Source organism: Hetaerina americana, unplaced genomic scaffold (genome assembly GCF_022747635.1).
Source record: "Hetaerina americana unplaced genomic scaffold, ioHetAmer1.1.p SCAF_3, whole genome shotgun sequence".
Lineage (NCBI taxonomy): Eukaryota > Metazoa > Arthropoda > Insecta > Odonata > Calopterygidae > Hetaerina > Hetaerina americana.
Window position 1 is genome coordinate 33,738,030 of NW_027286874.1, and position 22,943 is coordinate 33,760,972.

Below are 22,943 nucleotides of genomic sequence, written 5' to 3' on the forward strand. Positions count from 1 at the left end.
TCTGTGAGGTTTTTAAGAAATTTAGAATTATTTGCTGGATAAGAATTTTTGCATCTTATCTACGAGATACTGCCTTTAATTATTGCTTCATAAATTATCCATTAATTAACGTGCTAAATAAATGGTTTGAATTAAGTTGAAACGTTTAGAATAATAAATTTTCCAAAAATTATATATATTTAAAAATAATGAGCACTGTAAAATTATATCCATACATTTAATTGAAATCTAAGCTAAAGATATTTAATTAAATCCTCATCTAAGTATTGACTCATGGCAGCATTCGTATTTTTTCACTCCATTTACCTAATTTAACCAAATACTTGCTTCTTTTCCCAAATAGGCTTTCAGCGACGATGAATTTTCACAAACGTGCCTCACAATTTACATGGAGCGTCGAATGTTGCGCTACCTCTCGGCGCTCAAAACCGCCTCAGCGAGGGTCGATGCAGAGCGCCATCGGCGTCTTGCTGCAATCCAGGGAAATGCTGGAAGCACCGGGGAAGAGGACGCCTTCTCCCTGGATACCGTTGCACACAGTTCCCTACAGCCGGGGGAGAGCCTTCTCGAATGCGTGGCACGCGGCATGGGACTCATCCTCGGGGTTCAAGGACGAAGGTCCACCTTTTATCTCTACCTGAACCCCCACCACCCACACCGACACGTTCACCGCCTCATGCAGAGGAGCAACACCTTGGAGAGGCATACAAGCTTCGAAGAGGAGGCCGGGGCAATCCTCATGCAGATAAGGGGCCCCGAAGGAGACTTCGGGGCGGCTTTGTTGTCCACATCTCCTGGTTCGAGTTCCTCCTCCATGGGTCCATCGCTGGCCATCCTTAAACAGCACTGGTATGGACGCATCCCGATCTCTTACGACACGGCGGAGGAGATGGTCACAGTGTCCTTCGTACCCCAGTCCTCCGGTCGGCACGAGCTGATCTTGCTACAGAGAGGGGGATCTCACGTGCCAGGGTCACCCTTCTCCATCACCGTCGAAGAGAGCTCGGAGGTACCGGACGACGATGGGAAGCGGAGGAGGTTTGGGAGCGAGCCGGTGGATGGTCTCGTGGTTCCAACGCAAACAGGGATCGTGAAAACCACATCATACGAGTCTGGGTTGAACATAAGTCACCGAAGGATAGGTAGCGGAGGGAGCGATCCCGGAACTAGATCGGAAGGAGAATCTCCCGAAGACATGAAACCAAAGCGACGGGTTGTCGCCAGGGTGGTAGACTTTGTGACGGAAAAGATGTTGCTTACGGAAGACGGCAAACTGGAGAGACTTCCAAAGAAACGAAGAAGAGGCCTGGAGAAAATGAAACTTGAAGACAGAGACTTGCTTACTGAAGAGTATGACATTCGTGAAAAAAGGAAGATTAAGCGTTCCTCAAACCTCCACCCTACCTGGGGTCGAATGGAACACCTTGATGCCGATGAAGTCATGCATGAAACTTTCTCTGATGAAAGATCTTCAATGGGAAATGGAAAATCGTCAACCTCGAATAGTGCTTCAGTTTCGGGTCTTAAAATGGGTACCAACGCCCTCGAGGACAACGGTAAAGAGCCTGCTGGAAAATGTAGAGGCACCGGAGAAAAGAAAACGAATCAGGTTTCCGACTTCGTCAGTAACAGTGAAAATGAAACCTTGGATTCGATACACTTTCGAGAGCACTGCCGTAGAATCCTCTGGCTATGTGACATACTTCTGAAGCACAGCCCCCGACAGGAAAGCTTGGAGATGTTGAACACTGCGGGAGATATTTTAGAGGGAAAGAGGGTTCACCCAACTATACTGGAGGAAAATGAACCGGAAGAGGCCGCGGCAACGTCCTCATATTCGATTACTAACGAGCAAACGTCAGCTAAGGCATCCCCGCTTGAACAACCCGCAAGAGCTGCCCAGCCGACCTCCTACGCCTTCGCCCAGAAACTTCATCGGACACCGAGGGACATGGAGGGTCTCAACGAGATGTCCTCATGGAAGGGTGGTCGACGACAGTTCCACTCGTGGACTCAAAAGAACAGAGAAGGCAGCGGCACAGTGGGAACGAGGGTAATCCAGAAAAGGGACAGTTACCAGGGTGTGCTAGTCAGGGATATGACACCAGAAGCTCTCTCTGGTGCTTACGTGGGGGGAGATGACCTGATGGACAACGAAGAGCTGCAGCCGCAGGGAGGAGAACTCGTGGATTGGGGCAGTTTTGAAGAGAGATATCTCTTGGAAAGCGTAAGACCCGAGCCAAGAATGCCACACCATTCGCTGCCTAAAAGAAGACACCCCAGTCTTTCTCAAGGGATGGAAAATAGGCGACATTCATCGGGGACGCTGAAGCAGAGAACATCAACCTCAGATCGGGAAAAGGATGGAGGCCGAACAACTGTCAGCGGTAAGGAAATTAATAAATCTATCGCATCTAACAACAAAAGGCAAATTAATTACAGTGACAAAAATATGGTATGGGCATTTGGAGGATGGGGGGAGAAAGATCGAGATAAGATAATAAAAGCGGGCGTATCGAGGAGTCATGCGGTCTTGAAAGCTAATCCGAGGCGTCAATATTCCGACAAAGAAGATAAGAGGCCGATTGGAATGGAAAGAAAAAACATTATATGCGCAGCGGCGGTCGCGTTTGCTGAAGGTGGAGACGATTCAAAGAGGGAGGAAGAGTCGCGGGAAGAAACTCTGTCAAACATCGGAACAAGAACAATTCCCGGGGGAAAAGTGGACGCTGCGGAGAATGAAAAAGCATTCCTGGTCGCGTCATCAAAAGGAGAACCCCCTCCTGTCAAAGAGATCGAAAGGGATGCACTGGGAGGCTTGGGAGGTAAAGGAGGAAAGCCTGCCGAGTGTGCCGGGGAGATGAGGAAGAAGGATGAAGAGGCTGGACAAGAGACGAGACGAAAGTCTGGGACGCCTGCATCAGCGCAGGCGGAGGCACCTGGAGCCATGGAGATTAATGAGAGTCTGCCGCCTCCGCGGCCAGGCCAAATTCCGCACCTCATCCCCTCAGCCCCTGACAAGGGCCCCAGCGCGGAACAATCTCCGGAGCCACCGGAAGGGACGCTATCGAAGAGCTCGGACGTCGTGGGAAGCAGTACGTCTTCGGGATCAGGATATCCGTGTAAGATTTCAGAAAATACGTCGGAGGGTGAGCATAGAGAGGCCATTACGAAAGGGAGAGGACGTGAGGATAGGAAGGAAGCTGAGGAAATAGAGGATGAAATAGAAGATGGCGAATTGGAAAAGGAGGCAATTTTTAGGATTCATGAGGAAAAGAAGAAAGTGAATGAAAACGACACAAATCCGCGAGAGAAAGAGATAGTAAAGAAAAATGAAACACGGAAAATACACGAGGAAGAGAAATTCGAAGAAGATGAGAAAGGAGAGAGATTGGGGCCAAAGGAGGATGAAATAGCGCTAGTTGAAAGACGTGAAAATGTCGAGCCTATGTTGGTAGAAAAAAACGAAGAAAAGGAATGTTTTTCAGGGGAAATGGACAAAGAGGAAGTGGCAGGAGTAGGTGAAGAAACATCTATCACAATTAAGAAGAGTAATATTGAAGTTGATAATTGGGAAAGTGGGGAGGACACGAGTTTTATAGCTGGGGAAGAGACCAAAACGAGCGGAGATGCGTTGGAAAGCTATGGTGAGTGCAAGGATAGCACAGGCAAATGGAGCCTGTCTAAGGAGACCGAGGTTGAATGCGAAATAATTGATAAGGACGAAAAAGAAACCCTCAACATTTTTAAACACAACCAGCAAGAGAGATTGGAAGTGGTTGGTAAAAAGGAAGAGCTTAATTCGGTTAAAAGGGGGGATAAGGGACTACAGCTTCAAAATGCTGAAAATTATAATAATGGGGACGAAGATAAGGGATCGGAGAAAGACATAATTGAAACAACAGGAAAGAATACCGAGATAAGCAAATTAGTTAATTTCGCTGATATTAAAAACCATAATGAAACGGAGGGAACGAAGGAGGAAGTATTTGTCAACATAAACCGCGAGGTAGTTGTGATAAGCGAAAATGTTAATACCCAGAATTTTCCAACGGTTATCGGAAATGAGGAGCAGAACTTCGAATCGAATCAGATAAAAAATATCAGCAACGTAGAATGTAGGGCGGAAAAACCATATGAACCGCAAAAGAACCCAATTGTACGAGAAGAAAAATCGTGTAAGGCAATAGTTAAGGATATACTAGACGAGAAACGTGTGATTGAGGGTGGAAAAGTTGAAGAAATTGCAGCTGCGGTGGGTAATATTGAGAGAGATGTGGGAGATATTAAAATAGGACAAGAAAAATTTGATGAATGTTCTAGTAGCAAAGAATTCGAAGTCATTGCCAAGGAATGTGGAGCTATAGGAGAGGCTGAAGGAAAAGGGAACCAGGGAAATGTTGGAAAACCAGGTAGTAAAGGTATTACTGTAGATCAAAAAATAACTTATATAGTCGAAGAGAGTAATAAAGAGGAAACTAAAGTTTTAGATAAAGAAAGGGGAAATAATGACATTATTAAATCCTTAAATGGAGAAGGGGTGACAGCACAAGTTAGAGAACAAGGTGTGATAGTGAAATTCGAAGGGCATGTAAAGGTGAAAGGCGAGGTCATAGTGGGCGATGAGAAGAAAATAACTGATTCCATAGCTCTTGTTAATTCAGAAGGTAATGTTGGGGAAGATAGGTGCAAGAAAATATTAAGGTGCGAGACCTGCGGCAGGTCTACAATTGGAGAAGGCGTTCAAAATACGGGAAAAAGTGAGAATGCAGGCGTCCTCAGTCAGAAAGATCAGAACATATGGACCGAAGAAAAACCAATTAAATCAATGTTCAAAGATAAACTAAATAAAGAAGATAATACGGATATCGGCATGGCAATACCGATTAATGAAAAGCAAGAAGATGAAATTGGAAAAAGGAAAGAGGAAACTCTTTCTAAAGAAGAAATATCGAAAAAGAATGAGAATAAAGAAGAAGTTACGGAAAAGGAAGTGGGAATGACAGTAGAAACGTTTTTTGATTGGAAGGAGCAGTTGGATATTGAAGACATGATTATAAAAATGTCGGAAGAAAATACAATACGTAGGGAAAAAGAACGTCAGAATAATGAAAAAATAATTGAATTGCCTCCAACACAGGGGATGTCTCCTATTTTAGAGGAGATAAAAAAATCAGATGCATGTTATAAAACAGAAAGTTCTTCCATAATAGACACAAAGAGAAAAATTATTGTAATTGAAAATTTAACTCGCATAGAAGTCAACGGCAGTGAGGCAGAAAGATTGAATAAAGAGGTGGAAACGACATCGCCAAACGGAAACGTTGCAATGATGGAAATGAAAGTAGACTCTGTGGATCAAGGCTGTTCACTGAATGTTGCTTCCAAGGAGAACAGAAAAGTGATAGATAATGATGATCCAGCGAAAGTAGCAGCAACAATCGAAATGATAAAGGATTTAGAGGGAGAGGATGAGATTAAAGAAGCTGCTGCTATTCTAAAAAGTGGAGGCGAGAACGATGTTAAAGAAAACGAAACAATGGTTATTGAAGAATGCAGTGAGATATCTAAGGATAGTAGTGTTGAGAATACTAAAATGCTGGATCAAATGGAAATAATGATCAAAGATACAGCAACAATAGAAGGGTGTACGCCAATGATAGAAAAAGAAATTAAAGTCATTGAACCCTTGAAATTGGAAAATATGCGGGCAGGGAAGAGAGAATTTGAAGAAAAGGGAAAAACAGAACAATGCAAACTGGACTCCTGGAGAGAAGCAAAGGACGAAATTGGAAATGATTTTATTCAAGATATTGTAATAGGAGAAAATAAAAGTAAAAAATTGGATCAGGGGCAACCTACTGAAATGACCAAAAGAAAGGTGAAAGATAATAAAAGTGATGAAATTATGTTCATACAGGATACACAATATGAACTCAAAAATGAAGAAATAAAGGAATTTAAGACTACGAAAACGCTACCGGAGGATATATATGAGCATCACATATCTAGATTTGCTCCAAACAAAGACGACATTATTGGAAATACAGAAACCATTGAATTAATAACACCTGCAGAATCGCCTCCTGTAAAAAATGAAAACACGAAGCCTAGTGCTACCAGAGTCGAGAGCATTCAAGGCGATATTTGTCCAGGAGATTTTATTAAGGGAAAATCGCAGGAAAGCGATTTAATCAAAGATTCCGCGGAGAAAGAACTTGATGTATTGAGCGTAAAAACCGAAGAAATCTTATTTGGAGGAGCAAAAGAGATAAAAAAAGAAAATACGGAACAATGTAACGCTCAAAGTAAAGAAGAAAATACCGAGGCATCACAAAGCGAGGAAACGAGAGAGGGGACTTCAGGAGTAAACACTGCCATCACAGGAGAAACACTTTCAGAAAATGCTAAAAGAATTGCAACGAATGAAGACTCTCCCCTGAAAAATAATAATAAAAGCTTTGATTATAGTTACGTGGTCGAAGAAAAAAATAAAGAAATGAAAGTTGACTTCAATTCTTGGGAAATTGTACTAAATGATGAAGAAAGTCAATCTGACAGAGAAGGTGGCAAATCACCAAACATTGAGCTCACTGAAGAGAATAGAGTGGAAAGTGAAGAAAATATGCAAAGCCCAATCACGAGTAAAATGAATAATGAAGAAGTGAAAGAGGAAAAATTCTTCGGATTGTGTGGGATCCCAAACGAAGAAATAATTGGAAATGAACAAGAGAGGGCGGATATTACTCATGTCGAAGGAGAAGAGCAAGAAGCGAAAGATGAAGATGGAGAGGATTTTTTGGCCAAAATAGAAGAGAAGGATGGAGCGTATGTCGAGGGATTTACATCAAACATTATGAGAGAGGAGAAAAAGGACATGGAAAAAGTAACCACGGACATTTTTCAAGAAATAGATGTAGACAAGAAATACCACACTTGGGTGACGAGCAATGCGTCAGGCCCTGAGGTGACAGCCCTTAATTTAGCAGAATCAGATATTAAAAAGAAGGGAGCGGAAGAAACAGAAAGTGTGGGACGCTGCAAAGCCGAGAGAAAAGAATATAAATCAAAGCCAAGAGAAGAAAAAATCGAAGGTGAGACGCCAGACACAGAGAGATGCTCAAAAGAGTATCCCGGGGGGGTAAGGCAAGGGGCAGAGGCGGCAATTCCCTTAGGGGAAAGAGCGACTTCTCCCACCTACAGCGAGATAATCGGTCGGATTATTTACACGGACTCGTTCCCCTCCGAATCCCTCGAGTGGTTCGAGGAGGAAAGTGGGAAAAGAGGTAGAGAGGCGGTGGAAGGAACAATGAAGAGCATTGTGGGTAGCGAGGGAAGGCCGGGGGTCACCACAGGTATGGCGGTGGGCGACGAGTCGTGGGAGGAGCCGGAAATCTCCCGGGTAGGAGAGCCTTTCCGGGAGACCGGAGATTCCGGAGGGCCGGAAACCCACGATAAGGAAGCCACCATAATTGGCGGAAAGGAAGACGGAGAGAGAAAGAAAGAGGGAGAGGAGGAAGAGGAGGTGGAGGAGGAAGAGGGAAGATCTCCGTGGATCACCGGGCTTTTGTCAAACGCTGACGACGACGATGATGATGGGATGTTCGGCTTCCACCGGAAGTGCACGGAATTAGGATCGTCGCTGAGGATGGGGGTGGGAGTGGTAGTCGCCGGCGGGATCATATCCCGCGACGCCTCACGTCGGGGGGAGAACCCCGAGGGGCGGGACGGGACGTCAAGGCGGAGCAAGTGGAGGGGGAGTCGTAGCGGAAGCATAGAGGAAGGGCTTCCCATCCCCAATGAGGACCCTGCAGGACGGCAGTGGGAAGAAATTTTCATGGGCATAGACGCCATGGAGGACAGAAGCATATCGGAGGTGATCGAAGAGGTTAGTGGCAAGAGGAGGAGGAGGCGAACAAGGAAAGAGAGGGACGAACGATCCGGGAAGGCGATCAGGCTGGATGGGAGACCATGGGATAGAGACGGGGAGGATCGGACTCAGGGGGGAGCCATGGAGATGGTTCCCATCGCCGGATCTCCGATGGAATCAGCCGCATCTCAAGAGGCGGTAGAAGAGGCGGCGGTGGGAGGCGAGTGGCGACCCCCCACTTCAGGACGACAGACCGCGAAAGGAGAGGGCAAAGCGGAAGAGTCAGGAGGGGGGCGGTGCGAAACAACCGCAGACGTCGGGGGAAGTGGAGGCACGACACAAGGAGAGGAGAAGGGTGTGACTGAGGTCCTGGGGGCGGAACAACCTTTAGACGGGGGCCGGAGGGTGGGGATGCCGGAAGAGCCATGGTGGCTGAACGGTAGTAAGAGGGGCAGCTTGGGGGGGGTTAAGATCGAGGAGTTGCGGGTAGATTGGGTAGGAGCGATGGAGGAGGGGAAGAGGGGCAGGGGCCCAGCTGAGGAGGAAGGGGTCGAGGCGAGGGAAGGCGTGAAAGGGATGGAGGACAAAGCAAAGGAAGGCGAAATTGGGGAAGGTTGGAGGCAGGGCAAGGATGGAGGGAAATTATTCTCTGGTGATAAAGGAGTGGAAGCGACACCACCGGAAGAGTTGGAAATCAAAGCTGCCGACGTTAAAAATCTTGATTGTCTTCCACAGATGCCGATCGCAGAGTTCCATTCAGGCTTGGAGAAAGGGATAGATCAAAAGGTTCAGGACGAAAATGTAAAGCGAGCGGAGGTGAAAACGAGGAAGTGTGACGGCATTTTTGAAACGTCTCCTAAATATGTGGGAACCCACAAAGTGGGTGTAACAAGGAAGGGGCAAAGTAAAATGAATATTGAGATGGAAGGAGAGCTTGATAGAAAGTTAGAGGAAGAGGAGGGAGATGAGCAAGTAGAAGAGGATGAGGTGGATGTAAAGAAGGAAAAGAAAAATGCCACTAAAATTAGAGTTCCCTCATATGAGGAGAAAGGGGTCGTAAAGGATAGCATTAAGGCAGAGTCGGAGGATACAAAACTTGAGGACGATTCCACAGTCGGAGAAACAGATAAGTGTCAAGAGGATGATGAAATGGAGGATTCAAAGTCAATGCCGTCCTTAGGAGTCGATGTTCTTCTTGAGTTGGAAAATGAAAACTCTCCTTCAAAAGTAGAAGGTTCATTCAGTTACGGGTTTGCGAACCGAGGAAAGCTTTCGCGGGCGGAAAGTTCGGGAGAATGGGAATTTGTGGATACGGGAAGTCATTTCGCGGAAAATGAGAATACTGAGGAGAGAATTCTGGACGAGTGGGACGAACAATACTCTAGTAATAAGTATGCGAGCAGCAACAAAGGAGTGTTTCTGGGCTCCTTTTTGGGCAATGCGGATAACGTTCAATCTCCTGCCACGAGTGCTGTGGGAATGGGAATAGGTATAGTGAACGACCTCCTAAACTCCTTAGTAGATATTCCCAAATGCGAAGAAATAGTCTCTACAGATGGAACGAGTCCAAAACGAGAAGGCGAAGAGCTATGCGGAGTGCGAATAACCTTAGACGAGTGGGAAGAAGGGAGAAGGTCAGATTATTTGAGACCAGAAACGGGAGTCGGCGTCAGGAAATTCGATTTGTTGGGCGATTGGGAAGGAGACGAAGAGACAATTGGTATTTTTGAGGTTGCTACGAAGGAACACAAAGAGGGTAACCTCAGGGCTAGACATGGAGTTGAAATTGTGAGAAACAGGGAGGAGAGAGAAAAAGAAAGAGAAGTAGACATTTCTGACAAGAAAGACGGCAAGAAATCGGGGGAGGGTTCCACCGGAAACGAGAGTGGATCAAGCAATGTTTCAGTTGAAGAAGGAGCAGGCTCTGATGACTCGGAATCATGCATGGAACGTAAGACAGGAGAGGTGGAGAACAATACCACACAAGACGAGGATGACGACGACATCGAAGAAATATTAAGACCAGAAAGAGAAGAGCGGAATAAAGGGGGATTTACATTTACGGACACCGATAGCAGACGTGCTTTTCGTAATTTGGAAGATCTCCTAGGAGGAGAAATTTCATTTAAAATGACTACCTCCTCAGCTCAGTTTAATTTATGGCCCTCCGAAGAAGCCTTTGGAGGAAAAGGAACGTGGATGGAACATATAGATATGGATGCATTCATCAGTACCGCTCAATCACAACAACCATGTCCTGGGACCGGTTTGCTGAAGAACATGACGACCTTTTCCAGGACATGCACAGTGGGGAACCAGAAAGGATCTTCGACTACTAGTGAGCAATTTCATTTCTCCGGTGGCGGCGAATACACGAAAGGCAAGGATAATGTTATTTTGGAGGAAGAAGGGGAAGAAATCGTTCTTGAGGAACACGACTTTGACGATCGGAGTGATGAGATTGAGAGACATAAGGAGTTAAGGTCTCAATGGGAGACCTCCTATCATTCTTTTGGCATGGAATCTCACCCAAGTGTAAAAAAGGGCGATGCCTTCATCATCTATGAATCGCCCGGAACAACTACGTATGCGGCTCAAGTAAATGAAGTAGGTAGCGACGAAGATACGGATGACATATCTAATGCTGATAAAAACGCGAAAAAAGCTCTTACTTGTGACGAAGACATAATGGAGGGGTTGAATATGGATGGAGAATGGGAGGAAGATGTTATATTTCTCGACGACGATGACATTACCAATGTTCAAATGGACGGTAGACGAGGAAGCGGAGAATATAGGAATTTTAGCAATGAAGTTCTGGAAAAAGAGGAAACCGAATTGTGGGGGATAATTCCTCATACGAATGAGGACTCAACGTCTGGAGACATGGCATTTGCCATTGCTGTGGATACTGAGGAAATAAAAGAGAAGACCCCAGTTCTTCCGACTGGAAGGTGGTGTCCAAGATTACCTATTCTTTCACCAGCTATGTCCGCAATATCCGAAGAAGATAGCGAAGAAATATTGCCTGACAAGGAAGAGAAAACTGAGCCATATGGATACGAGAGAGAAACTGATGTCTCTGGAGAAAGCCAAGATATGAAGAATACGAAAAACGATGTTAATCTTAAAGGCTCAGCCCTCTCAAAACCGACTCGTCGAAATGATATACCAGACAACCATAAACGATCTAGCGACGACAACGAGGCAATTGGAGGATTTAAGGCATATTCATACCCTTTCGATGACAATTTGAAAGATGCGCCAACTGAAAACTTTGAGGACAGAGATTCCAGGCACACGCTTCCAAAGTTGGATGTCGAAATCGAGGATGGATTTGGGGAATCTTTCGCTAAAAGAAGAAGTAGCACGTCGTCGGTGGTGAGCGAATCGGGAGAAACCGAACCCATGGCCGACTGCGGAGCGGCTTTCGTTGTATCGTCAGAAATAGCGGTGACGTTAGCCTTGGGGGTCGCTATTACCCAGATAATCCCACCAGTCACAGACCTCCCGGAAACCGCCCCGCTTCCTCAAGTAGAGAAAGCTACAGATGCTCTGAGTGTAGGAAAATTCGGTGAAGGGCAAAGATGTGAATACGGCAAACCGGAGGAAATGGGATACAAAAATTCCGATATACATTCGACTACCACTTTTGATAAGAACGGAAAATGTCAAATATTAAGGAAGACCATTGATACACAAACGGAGCCCGTCTTAGTTTTGGAAGAAATCAAGGAACTTCTGGACAGTTGTGCCACGGTAAAAGAAGACATATTAGGGATGGAAACTGTGGCAAATGAAAAGAGGAATCCGGAGGAAAAGGAATTGCAAAGTGAGAGGGAAGCGCAAATGATGACTTTTGAGGCATTAAAACCTACTGAGCTGGAAAACAATGGCGTGCGGCCATTTTTATTGAAAGAGAATATTGCTTTGGAACCTAAATCTGCAGCCCTCAAAATGCAAGGTGAACATTTCGAAGGCAAAAAAACGGATGACAATGATTCGCCGAAACGAAAAAGAGATCTGACGGAAGCGAGCAACATCGGAAAGGGCTATGAAAATTGTGCCTCCAACACCGAAAAGAGGGAAAACAGTGTTAATAATAACACTGGTGCGAGAAAGCGAACACCAGGGACAGCAACACAGGCCGTAGAAAAAGGAAAAGTAACGGAAAGTGAGAATTTTTGGGAGGCAACTGTCTTTGAGAGAGAGTTGACTGACGACGACGACGAAAATGAAGTCAAAGGAGTAAATTCAGACCTCGGTGATAAAAAGAAAACAGGGAGAAGAGGGAGAGGAAAAATTATCTTTCGTGAGCAGGAATGTGCTAGGTTCGACGATGAAGGAGGGGAGATCGAATGTTGGAGTAACGGTAGGCTGATAGCTAGGTCGGTTACGGAAAGGAAAGATGCTAAACGGAAAATGTCCGGAGAAGGAAAAGAAACTGCCTTTGAGGAGAAGCTAAAGGTAGCAGAAAATGAGAAACGCGTGCCCCATGTAGAAGGAACGGGAGAGGAAAATAATCGTCGGGGCGAAGGGACAATGAAATCCTCGCCCCCAGGGGGAGTGAAGAAAAAAGAATCGCTCGAGGAAAAAACAAAGGAGAGTCCCCCGAGGACGATTCCCCTGGAGAAGCTTCTCGGGTGGCCGAGCGAGAACGGCAACGGTGGTGGATCAGGTGGTTCCGGGACCCTTATAAGGAGAGAATCACTGTTTGATGACTACAATTTCAGTGCATGGGACAACGAATTTCAACTAAATAGCAACCCGGATACCCAAAAGATCAAAAGCCAGGACTCCACAGGATTGGAATATTATCTTGATGTAGATCAATTATTGAATGTCCCCTTAGCAGCGACGGAACCAGAAGTGAAATATGTCTCGGCAAAAGAAATCATGGATACATTCACCAGAGGTGAAGTATTAGATTCGCCAGAGAGAAAAATGGAAGATAAAGAAGTCGAAAGCAAAGGAGAACGAATACTTGAACCTGACTCAATAAATGAGGGTGCTGCGGGGGGTATCTCACCTGAGTTATCCGATGAAGAATTAAAGAATAAGGCAAAAGATGATTGTAATGAAAGGAGATGCGTGGCTTTGTGCTTAGACCACGAATCAGATCCAAGTGAGGATGATCTGTTCGCTGAATTTCTCCGGGGTGGTATATTACCCGTGCCGCAAACGGAACATGAAACTTTGTCCAAAAGTTCTCTGGGTCAGAAAGACAATATCTCATGTACTCCTTTTTGTGAGGACCGCAAAGATAATACATTAATCAACGTGACAGGAGTAAGCTTGACGAAAGAAAATACTAATGAAGGCGGAGCAGTTGAATGCCTTACGGTAAACCAAAACACTGCTGTGAAAGAGACAGTTTTGGTCACAGGTCTTGAAGTGGAGGCTACAATTAAGTTAAATGAGAATCGTCATGAGAAACAAGATCTTTCAAACGAAGAAAATGATGCCAAAATGGGGACAGAAAGAGAATCAAACAAGAGAGGAACAAAACTTCGTCAAATGATCGATATTTTTGAACACCCAACAAGCACAAAAATTGAAAGGGAAATATCTCCAGCAAATGAAGAAAAAGATGAAAAATATTCTTGCGATGAATTGGGCAAAACAATACCAATAGAAAACAATGACAGGCTGACGAGTGTGTCCCCGGTTTCTGATGTCGGTACTAATCAGCAAATAGTCATAGGCAGAGAGGTAAGGCCACTGATAGAAACGGAAAAAGTGAGAGATGTGATAAAGGCAGGTAGTTCTCCAATATTCGGTTCCTTTGTGACGGATGGAGGAGAAGACACAGAAGATATTGAAAAAGCATGTAAAAATCCAAATATAGGAGGTACATTTTTAAAAGAGCGAACTGCAGATAAAGTAACAAATGAATATGAAATACTAGAAGATAAAACATTATGTAAAGGGTTGAAGGAATTGAAACTAGCCACAAACGACGATAAGGATAATGCTCTTCTTTCTCCATATGAAGTAGCAGTTGTTGGTCAGGAAGTTGTGAAAGACTTGAAACTTGTCAAAAAACCTGATTTAAGTTCGGAAAATGGGGCAGATCAGAAGGAGAAGACAATCGAACTAGCTACAGAGGCAGAAACAGATAAGTTATTTGCGGCTATACCACAAAGTACAGAGAGTAGAGCGAAATATACGGAGATGAGAAGTAAATCGAAGGAAACCAAGTCCTTAAGTCGTGGAGATAACAGTGAGGTAAATAATGACTCGACGAAACTGAGCGTAGGACAACTGCCGATGGCATCATCGTTTGAAGAATGTAGAACGGTAGTTAGCGAAGCGTACCAATTTTTAGAAACTCTTGGTGACACAGTAGACGAGGATGAGGATAAACTGGAGGGAGAAGGTGTCAAGGAAGAAGAAGGAAAGGCTGAGGATTCTATCTGCGGCCCACAGAGCCAGGTGGAGGATTTCCACCCGTGTGAAGATTTGCCGGTTGGCGTGATGGAGGCAGTTCCGCGCGCTGTGGGAGGTGTTGCTCTGATAGAATGGTTGGAAGAACAATCTTCGCCATCTTCTCCAGAAATGTTTAAGACGACGGCGTCCTCATCTTCCTCTTCTCCCTACTCGTCACTTCCAACCTTCGCCGACGTTTCGAGCGGAATTCTGTCCTCCGCCTCTTCCAAGGATGAAAATTTCACTAAGGTGGAGGACGGAGTTCCTCGACAGGGTGGGGCTCATAAGTCAGAACTCCGCAGCGCTCAGGTGACAGACACTGATAAAGCAGCAGACGGTGGGTCAGTGAGACTGGAAGATTATCTAGAAGAAGAGATGGACAGCGTCGCCCTGGCCAAGATGAGCGTGGCGTCGAGGAAAGAATATTGGGATAGGAGGCTTCAGAGGGCTAAGGAGAAGAGCATGGAAGTTGTGACGATGGGGCCAAAGAAGCTACCGCCACTCAGGGTTTCAGGCATAGTGGCCAGGGGGAGGATGAGCTTCGAAACGAGCACTTCGCGAGATGATTACACTACCAGTGACAGCGGAGGGGATGGTGGCAAATCCTCCAGCGAATCGTCACCTTCGTCGCGTGGGAAATCATTTTCCCAAAGACCAAAAGCCGTGTATCCCAGGGGAAAGAATAGCGCATCGTCTTCAAAATCAGAACTGAAGTTGAAAGAGGAAGAAAAAAAGGTTCTCGGGGAAGAAAGGGAAATATCAAAAACTTCAGAAGAATATTCAGTCGGAACGACGGGAAAAGGAAGTGATGATGTGGTTGCAAGAGAGGTTCCAGGGGTGACTGATGATAGGATACGACCAGATCAGCCATGGATATTGTTTGATGATAAAGAGGATTTGTCTCAGAAACCGGTTTCGAAAAGGAAAGAAATATGGGATCAAAAATTGCAAAAAATGTCTGAAGATGACTCTATTTCCTCAGCAACAGAGTACAGGAGATCTGAAAGAAAAGGTTCCCATTGCTATGTTTCCACGAAGAAAAATATAAGAAACTCGTCAACGGAAGATGAAACGGACAAAAAAGCTTCTTCGATCGGGATGAAGGACACTGTACCAAAACAAAAGACAGAGCCGGAAGGACAACCACTGCCATTTGAGGAGAAGATGGAACATGAAGCGGCTTCCAAGAAAGGCCCAGATGTGAAAACAACGGGATCTGTTTCACGATTAGCTAAATTGTTTTCCCCGCCAGCCCCAGAGCCTCCACCACAGAAGTATGGAAGAGGGCGTCCAATTTCCAAAGGAAAATATACCAAGGATTCGGGCAAAGAACGTGTTAAGTCCGAGGAAAAATCTACTAATGAATGTAGCTCCAAAGCAGAATGTGCAACCCTAATGACATCTCAGGGGAAAACGGGAATGAATCATTCGAGGTCAGGTTCATGCCTTCTGGAAGAGGATGAAAAGAACACCGAAAAAATTCAGATTGAAGCAAACGTTAAGGGAAAAGTTGAACATCAGAGTCGAATGCATAGCGCTGCTGCCAATAAAATGACTCCTATACAAGATACCGCCAATAGTGGCTCGGTGTCGACCAATAAGATAGCACAAGATGAAAGTAAGGGCAACCTTGCCTCAAGGAGGAAAAAATATTTGGACTCGGTAAAACAATCAATAGAAGGAGAATGTCATAGAAATGAAACTCCTATAAAAAAGTCGGAGTCACAAGATTCGATGAAGGAACGCATGCGTAGAAAAGAAGTAACCGATGTAAGAAATATGTGGGAGAAAAGGTCATCGCTCGACGGCAGCGAGTCAACATCAGAGAGTAACATGAATTCAGGAAAAACTGCAAGTCAATCAGCCATAACTAACACGGTCAAGAAAAGATATGCACAAAATGAAAAACCAACCTCCAAGGGTAGGATGACGTCGGCCGACAAGACAAATGCCAAGCAGTCACAGGATGAAGTTATAAAGAAAACTGAAGAAAGGAAACAAGTTAACCCTTTACTCGAAAGCCAATATCAGCAGGAGGCATCGTTTACCGCTGCCGCGTCATATGCGACGCACGAGATGGAAAGGAGAGAAGGGGATTCCTTACCCTTGGCTGATTTGGGCTCAAGTCGTAGCTGTGGGCATCGAGAACAGATTCCTGAGAATAAGGTAGACATTTCAAAGAAAACCATTCAATCAGCGAAAAAGGGTTCACGGCAGCCAGTTCATTCCGATAAAGAATGCGAGAAAAGGAAAGTACCCACTTCTGCGGACAAAGCGAAGATAAAAAATAAGGCAGCGTACAAAGGTCTCCAAATTGAAACTAAGGCACCTCTAGAGGAAAGATCTGCGGAAGATGAAAGTGACCCTAAAGGAGGAGAGAAATTCACTACGCGGGAAAAGAGAACCAGGGCGGCGGAAATTACATCTCCCGCCGAGAATCGCTCGCCGGCATGGAGGGAAGACACCTCTCCGGAGGAAAGGAAGGAATCCTCGGAGTCGTCGGAGCATTCTGCCGTCGACGGACGTAAACCTTCCTCCGGCGTCAACCCTACGAAAAAGATCGACGTCCTTAAGAAGAGAGAAAAGTGGGGCTCCTCAGAGGATAATGCGATCGAGTACACGAACTCCAGGGGCAAGAGGGACTCAATGGAGATCCGAGTGACCGACGACGAAGACATCTGTGTAATGAGGGAGGTCACATCTGTGCCACGATTCCAGCCAAAGGAGACGATGGTAATGCATGATGAAGAGGAGGAATTGGAGTGCGAGGAGGAACTCGAAGCCGACGATGAGGAAAGTATCAAATCACCGCCGACTTCCACTTCGGGGGTCAAGAGAAAGCCCACGTCGCCCCGGACATTGCCCACTCAAGCACCGGGGTTAGCGCCCGCGGGGAGACGAATGTTCGAAAGCGGGAAGAGCACCGCCGAGGACATGCCAATCCTATCCGAGAAAGATGAGGAGGAAGCGACCAAGGTGCAAGACCTGAAGGATGTCCCAATGACGGCGATGAGAAGATCGGAAGGCTCGCAGAGGGCTTCCACCGAGGTCCCCGTGGAGGAGCGGAGATGGGAACAAGGGAGGAGGGACGAGGGCGAGAGGGGCCGTCGGTTGCCATCGTCCAAGAGCCGCCTGGCGGTCGGCAGCGAGGCGCCGCCCCTCCCGGAGGAAGGCTTAAGACACCATGTGCAGGAATCGGGCGCGAGGGAGTTGTACAGGGCCGTACCCGTTAGTGTTACTGTGGAGGGGGAGCATCGGGGTACGGATATACGAGTGGAAATATGTGACTTGGAGGAGACGTCGCCGGCGTTCAAAGGAGAAGCAGGTGGCGACGACAGTCGCTATGCCACCTCTCGACGGGTGCCAAAAGGTGAGGGTCGACGGTAGAGGGAATATTCACTTGTAAGAGAAGGATAACAAGTTGGGCATTGTTTTATTTTTTTCTTTATTATTACTGAGTTTTGTGTCTAACGAAATAGCAGTTTCATCAATGATTATTAGATTGAATTGTTAGTATTGTTGGCCTTCCATTCGAGAATTAATCGCGTATAAAGTAGGCATGGTAACCGTGTTGAGATCTCCTTTCCTGTATCTTATCAGTGGAGCCTGTATCGCATCTTAGACACATCTTAACGCAGATTAATCTACCAGTGTCATTATTCTCCTATGAGAAGGCGCAGCAAGCTCTTAGTAGTAATTAGTGAAATGTATTATTACTTTGTCCCTGAAATGCTCATTAATACGTGTAATAGTCCTATACATATTCGGTTCTTTTTAATAATTTAGCCGAACTATAGCAAGAATTTTAAATTATATAAGTATGAATTACAGTTATATAGAATACAGGGAAAATCAGTGTAATATTAAATGGCGAAAATAAATTCATTTTTCAAACATGCCATCCACAAGGTAAATCAATGCAAAATTATGCAAGCTATTTGCGTGAAGAATTGCCTCCAAAATTTTTATCTAGAAATTGAATATTTACTATTTTACATTTAGGTAGATAAAGGCTGCATTAACTTCCGCAGACCGATAGTCAGTGTATTCCTTCCATTAGTGGGATTTTTTCGCCAAATTCGGCAAGGGAATGGCATTATATTCAATATTCACATGAGGAGCAAGAAGGAAAGTTGAAAGATATCTAGTTTCCGATGAATTATTATAAAACTAATTTTTTAATAGAGATCATTATTTCCAATTATCTGTTAAATGATAAGATACATCTTCTTGAACAAAATAATATGGTCTGGATGAATAAGAAACGATAATTTTTTTTCACGCATGACTTCATTTTGGTGGTATACTTTTCATGCTACTTAGATGATTTATTTTTCAATTTTACTGCAATCATATGTTTTATAGGAAAACACAGTTTAAATTATATATTTAATTTCTCAAAGAAAGTTGTATAGGAAGGAGACGCAGCTATTGATGTATGTTTTAAAAAAACTTTGCTAATAGAATATGCCGACTTTGTGCTAAATGCCAGATAATTTTTTCTTTCTTTAAGAATACTCATCCAAACATATTCCTATTAATTGATGATTCCCGGCAGAATATATATGAAAGAGAATTTTAGTTTTTCTGCGATTGGGACAAGAGCGTAAAGAATGGAGCATTTTCTTAGTTCTCTACTTACATTCACCCGATAAAGTGCCATGGAAACCTCTGGAAGGAAATATATTCTTCCGTAAAAGAAATATTATCATCCTGATTGCAAGTTTTTGAGTACGGAATCAAAGTAGCTGTAGCTTTTCTTTTTTAAAAAAGTTCCCTTTCATGTTAAAATCTTAATGTTCATTGTTTTGTGCTTAATTTAGAGCTTTCTTCATTGAGTACATTGACATCATACTCTTATAATATTTCCTTAAATATGCACCACAGTTAACGGGAATGGGTCAATAATTACTTCCGTTTTTCAGTTTACGTTTTATTTCAACATGAAACTAATATAATTACTATCATAAGAACTAAAATTCAATGACGGGAGTAATTTCAGACATGAAAGGCTTGTGGAACGCATGGCGGATTAATGCCATTGATTCCCTCTTGATTGCCTCAAGTAGTCGCACATTTTATCAGTTGCTTACAATTTGTAAGCATGATTACGACCTCAGCTCCATATAATTCACAATACGACGTCTGTTCAAAAACTTACCAAACTTTTGTATTGCAAACAATATGCTTCACTAAAAAATTATAACTTAATAGGGTCATATTACCCTTCAAAGTAGTTACCTCCCCAACGTATATGTACACTTATTCCAACGGTTTTTCTATTTTTTGAAAGTCCTGGAACGCTTCTTCCGGAATGCTCTTAAGCTCCTCCCTCTAAATTTTCTTTTTCTCTGGGATGGTGGCAAATCTTTTTCCTTTGAGTGGAGGTTTTAGTTTGGGGAACAGGAAAAAGTCACAAGGGGCCAAGTTTTGTGAGTAGGGTGGGTGGGGAAGTACAGTGGTCTTGTTTTTGGTTAAAAGCTCACAGTTGCTGAGAGACGAATGAGCCGGCACGTTGTCCTGGTGAAAAAAACCACTCACCGAGCCTTTAAAATACGGGCCGTTTTCGCTTGATTATACTATTATTGTATAGCTGATAATTAGTATATTGATTTCGTATATACTAATACTATGCATGTACATATATATCAATACTATTATGTTCCGATATAAAAGTGCCGCGCGTCGATTTAATCGTCTAATTTTTTATGCATCAATGTCTCACTGGTATACGTTGAAAGAGGGCTAAATCTCTCCATGCAGTGTTCAATTTCTTCACCTCCCCCTATTCTTTCGACTCTACAGGTAAAGCGCCAGCGCATAAACAGCCCCCGTCGTCCACCGCCTCCTCTCCCGACACCGAGAGCGAAGGCGCGGCCGAAACCACTCTCGCCGGTTTCCTCTCCACGCCCGCCTCGCAAATCAGGCGCCATTCGGCCGTTGACGTGGCCACCGTGCGGTCCTTCCAGGCCGAGGTGTCAGAAGGACGGCCCCGGATGAGGAGAGGCAGCGGCGACCTCAGCGCGGCATCATCCCCCCGCCCCAAGGAGGATGCGAGCAAGAAGCGGTTCAGTCGCGCCCGGCAATTCTTCGAGACGCTCGCGGTGAGCAAGGACAGTACCCCGTCCCCACCGCAATCGGGAATGGAGGAGGGTGGCCAAGAGAGGGGCAAGAAGAAGAAAAAGAAGACGAAGGGGGAGGAGGAGGCAGCGTGGGGAGATTCCATGGGCAGGAGGGCGGGGATGTCAAAGCACCGCCCGCAAGTCGTGAGGGGCCCCAAGGATAGCTCGGAGAGCACCACCGAGTCGGAGAGGGAGAAGAGACACCGTCGGAAGGGCCGGAGGGGCACGTCCGAGAAGACCCACTCCGCCCCCGGCTCTGACGTGGAGAGCTCTAGCAGCGCGCCCCGCGATTACCCATCCCTCCATCGGCGCCGACGGGAAAGGGACTTCGTCCTCCGGAGCCAGAAATTCGGGGGAAGCGAGAGGGAAGTTAAGGTGTCCGAGAGATTCAACGTGATGGACCTGTTCCGGGACGTGGCTGGCCCGGGTGTGTCCAGTGGCAGGGCGACCCCTTTGGGTATCCCGCACCAGGCCGCCGTGCTGGCGGCTCTGCGATCGGTTGAGGACGTCCGGAGTAGTGCGACCACGTCGCCGTACGACATGTACCGACCGGTGGAAGCCGATAATGATTGCGAACCCACGGCGGCCGAAGGCGAGACGGCGGCGTCAGCTAATGACGAGAACGCCAACGTCGAAGAGGAGGGCAACGTGACCTTCTCGTCCCCCATGACGCTCTGCGTGAAAAAGGAGTACCAGGCGGAGTACCCACATCTTCCAATGACCTCCCCGAGGCGTTCCAGACCCAGATCATCGAATTCGGACTTGATTCCACGGAACGTTTTGTTACAGCTGGACACCAACCAAAACTCTTCCCCGAAGCCTACGTCCAGAAGATCAATCGCTGAACTATTTTGAGGGAGGGCGTAAAGACTAAAGAATTCTTGCTAAGAAAATAACACTGGCGTCACGGATAAGAAAAATTTCCTCTTTCAGTTGTTATCTAAATAGTTTCCCGCAGCGAAAATACAGGTTAGGCTATTCGCTTTTCAGATATTCTCCAGAAAAGCACCTGAAGGTAATTGAAATAAAGTTTTCTACAAAATCGTTAAGTAACGGCCCATCAAGAGCCAGTCTTCCTTTGAACTTAGGCATATACATATAGGCATATATATATTAGGCATATATAGCTTGCCATAATAAAATAAAAAAAGATAAAATGAGAGAAGATAAAAATACAGGTAGTCAATAATTACTTCACCTTAGCCAAAAGTTTCATAGATTAAAGTTTACTTATCTTTCACACTTCGTAGATTCTTTAACCTTCAAGAAGTTTTAAACATTTGTTTGTAGTCAACTTGGTTATTAACCGTATCATTTGTTTTTTTCCTAATTCAAAGAAAGAAAGATCAAACTGCTGCTGAACATCCATGCACCATATGAGATATTTATTTTGTGTACGTGATTGTTTGAAGTGTATCTACCATTTGGGGTAATAAATAAATAAAAATTTAATTCCTTTTTTGGCCTTTATTCAGCTAATTTAAATTTTTCATCATGGTTTAACCGATTGCGAGGAGAGGTGCCAGCGCATAAACAACCCCTGATATTTACTTTTGCAAGGAAAACAAAGGAAGAAAATTAGTTACGGTTGCTCTTTGGATAAAAATGGTTCAGGAAGACGAAATAAGAAAAACAAGCTGTCTTCTGAAGCCGCTGGGATGTAACTCAGAATAATCAACTTCTGTAAAAAGCGTTAGTGTTTAACTGTCAGCCTCAAATTCCATTGGCAAACTAATGTGTCATGAAATTCATTCATACAGACATATATGTACTCTATTACTTATGCTATGCATACACGTGCTTTTTCATAGTTACTCTTTTTAATCAAACCTAAATTGCCTTGAATGATAACTGTCCATGGGAATTTCTGACACAGCGATTCGAGGTCAGTTGTTGATCAGTCAGAACTCGATGTATCTGAAAGCTGTGGCCTCTTTCACTTGCCTTCAAAAATCACACCCAATTTTCTAAACACTCAGCTTCACAAATTCATGGAGAAACTCTCAGTCCCAATCCGAGCTTTGTCATTAATCGATGTCAGATAATTTCAACCTTAATAATGACATGAAATTTTAAAAAGGATCTGATTTTTCGTGACTATCAATTAGAAGGGAGAAATCAATATGCAGCTTCATACACTATTAATTTTTTAAAATTACATGAATAATTCAACTTAATCTGTACGCTACTCCCAAATTTTGCTTTGAATACTTATCAAAAAAATACTGTTTTACTACAGTATATTCAAAATTATACATGATCATCCCTGAGGGTCGGAAGAATGGTGGGAAGGACTAGCAAGTCTTGAAGTGTCGCAGACTCAACACAGAGGTGCCAGAGGTGAAAAGCTACTTGAGCAGAGACCAAAGAGAGGAGAGGTTTGGCTAGAGCTGTCATCGGCCGTGGAAGTCAGTCGTTTTAATCATACCAAAATGAGGGATCCAAAAGGATATTTTGTACATGAGAGGATGACATGGGAGAGGAGAATGAAAGCGATAATGGACGGGGTGCATGTATAAGGC

At 44.7% G+C, this 22,943-nt stretch overlaps 1 protein-coding gene across 1 annotated transcript in view; it reads left to right on the forward strand.

Annotated features, from left to right (window-relative positions):
- LOC139690998 (titin homolog) overlaps nucleotides 1–21,873 on the forward strand; it is a 125,223-nt gene extending 103,350 nt beyond the window's left edge. Inside the window, exons 4-5 of the mRNA XM_071588698.1 lie at nucleotides 344–17,669; nucleotides 20,105–21,873. Coding sequence (XP_071444799.1) covers nucleotides 344–17,669; nucleotides 20,105–21,276 — 18,498 coding nt within the window. The 3' untranslated portion in view covers nucleotides 21,277–21,873. The remainder of the gene's footprint in view (nucleotides 1–343; nucleotides 17,670–20,104) is intronic.
- Nucleotides 21,874–22,943: the final 1,070 nt, after the last annotated feature.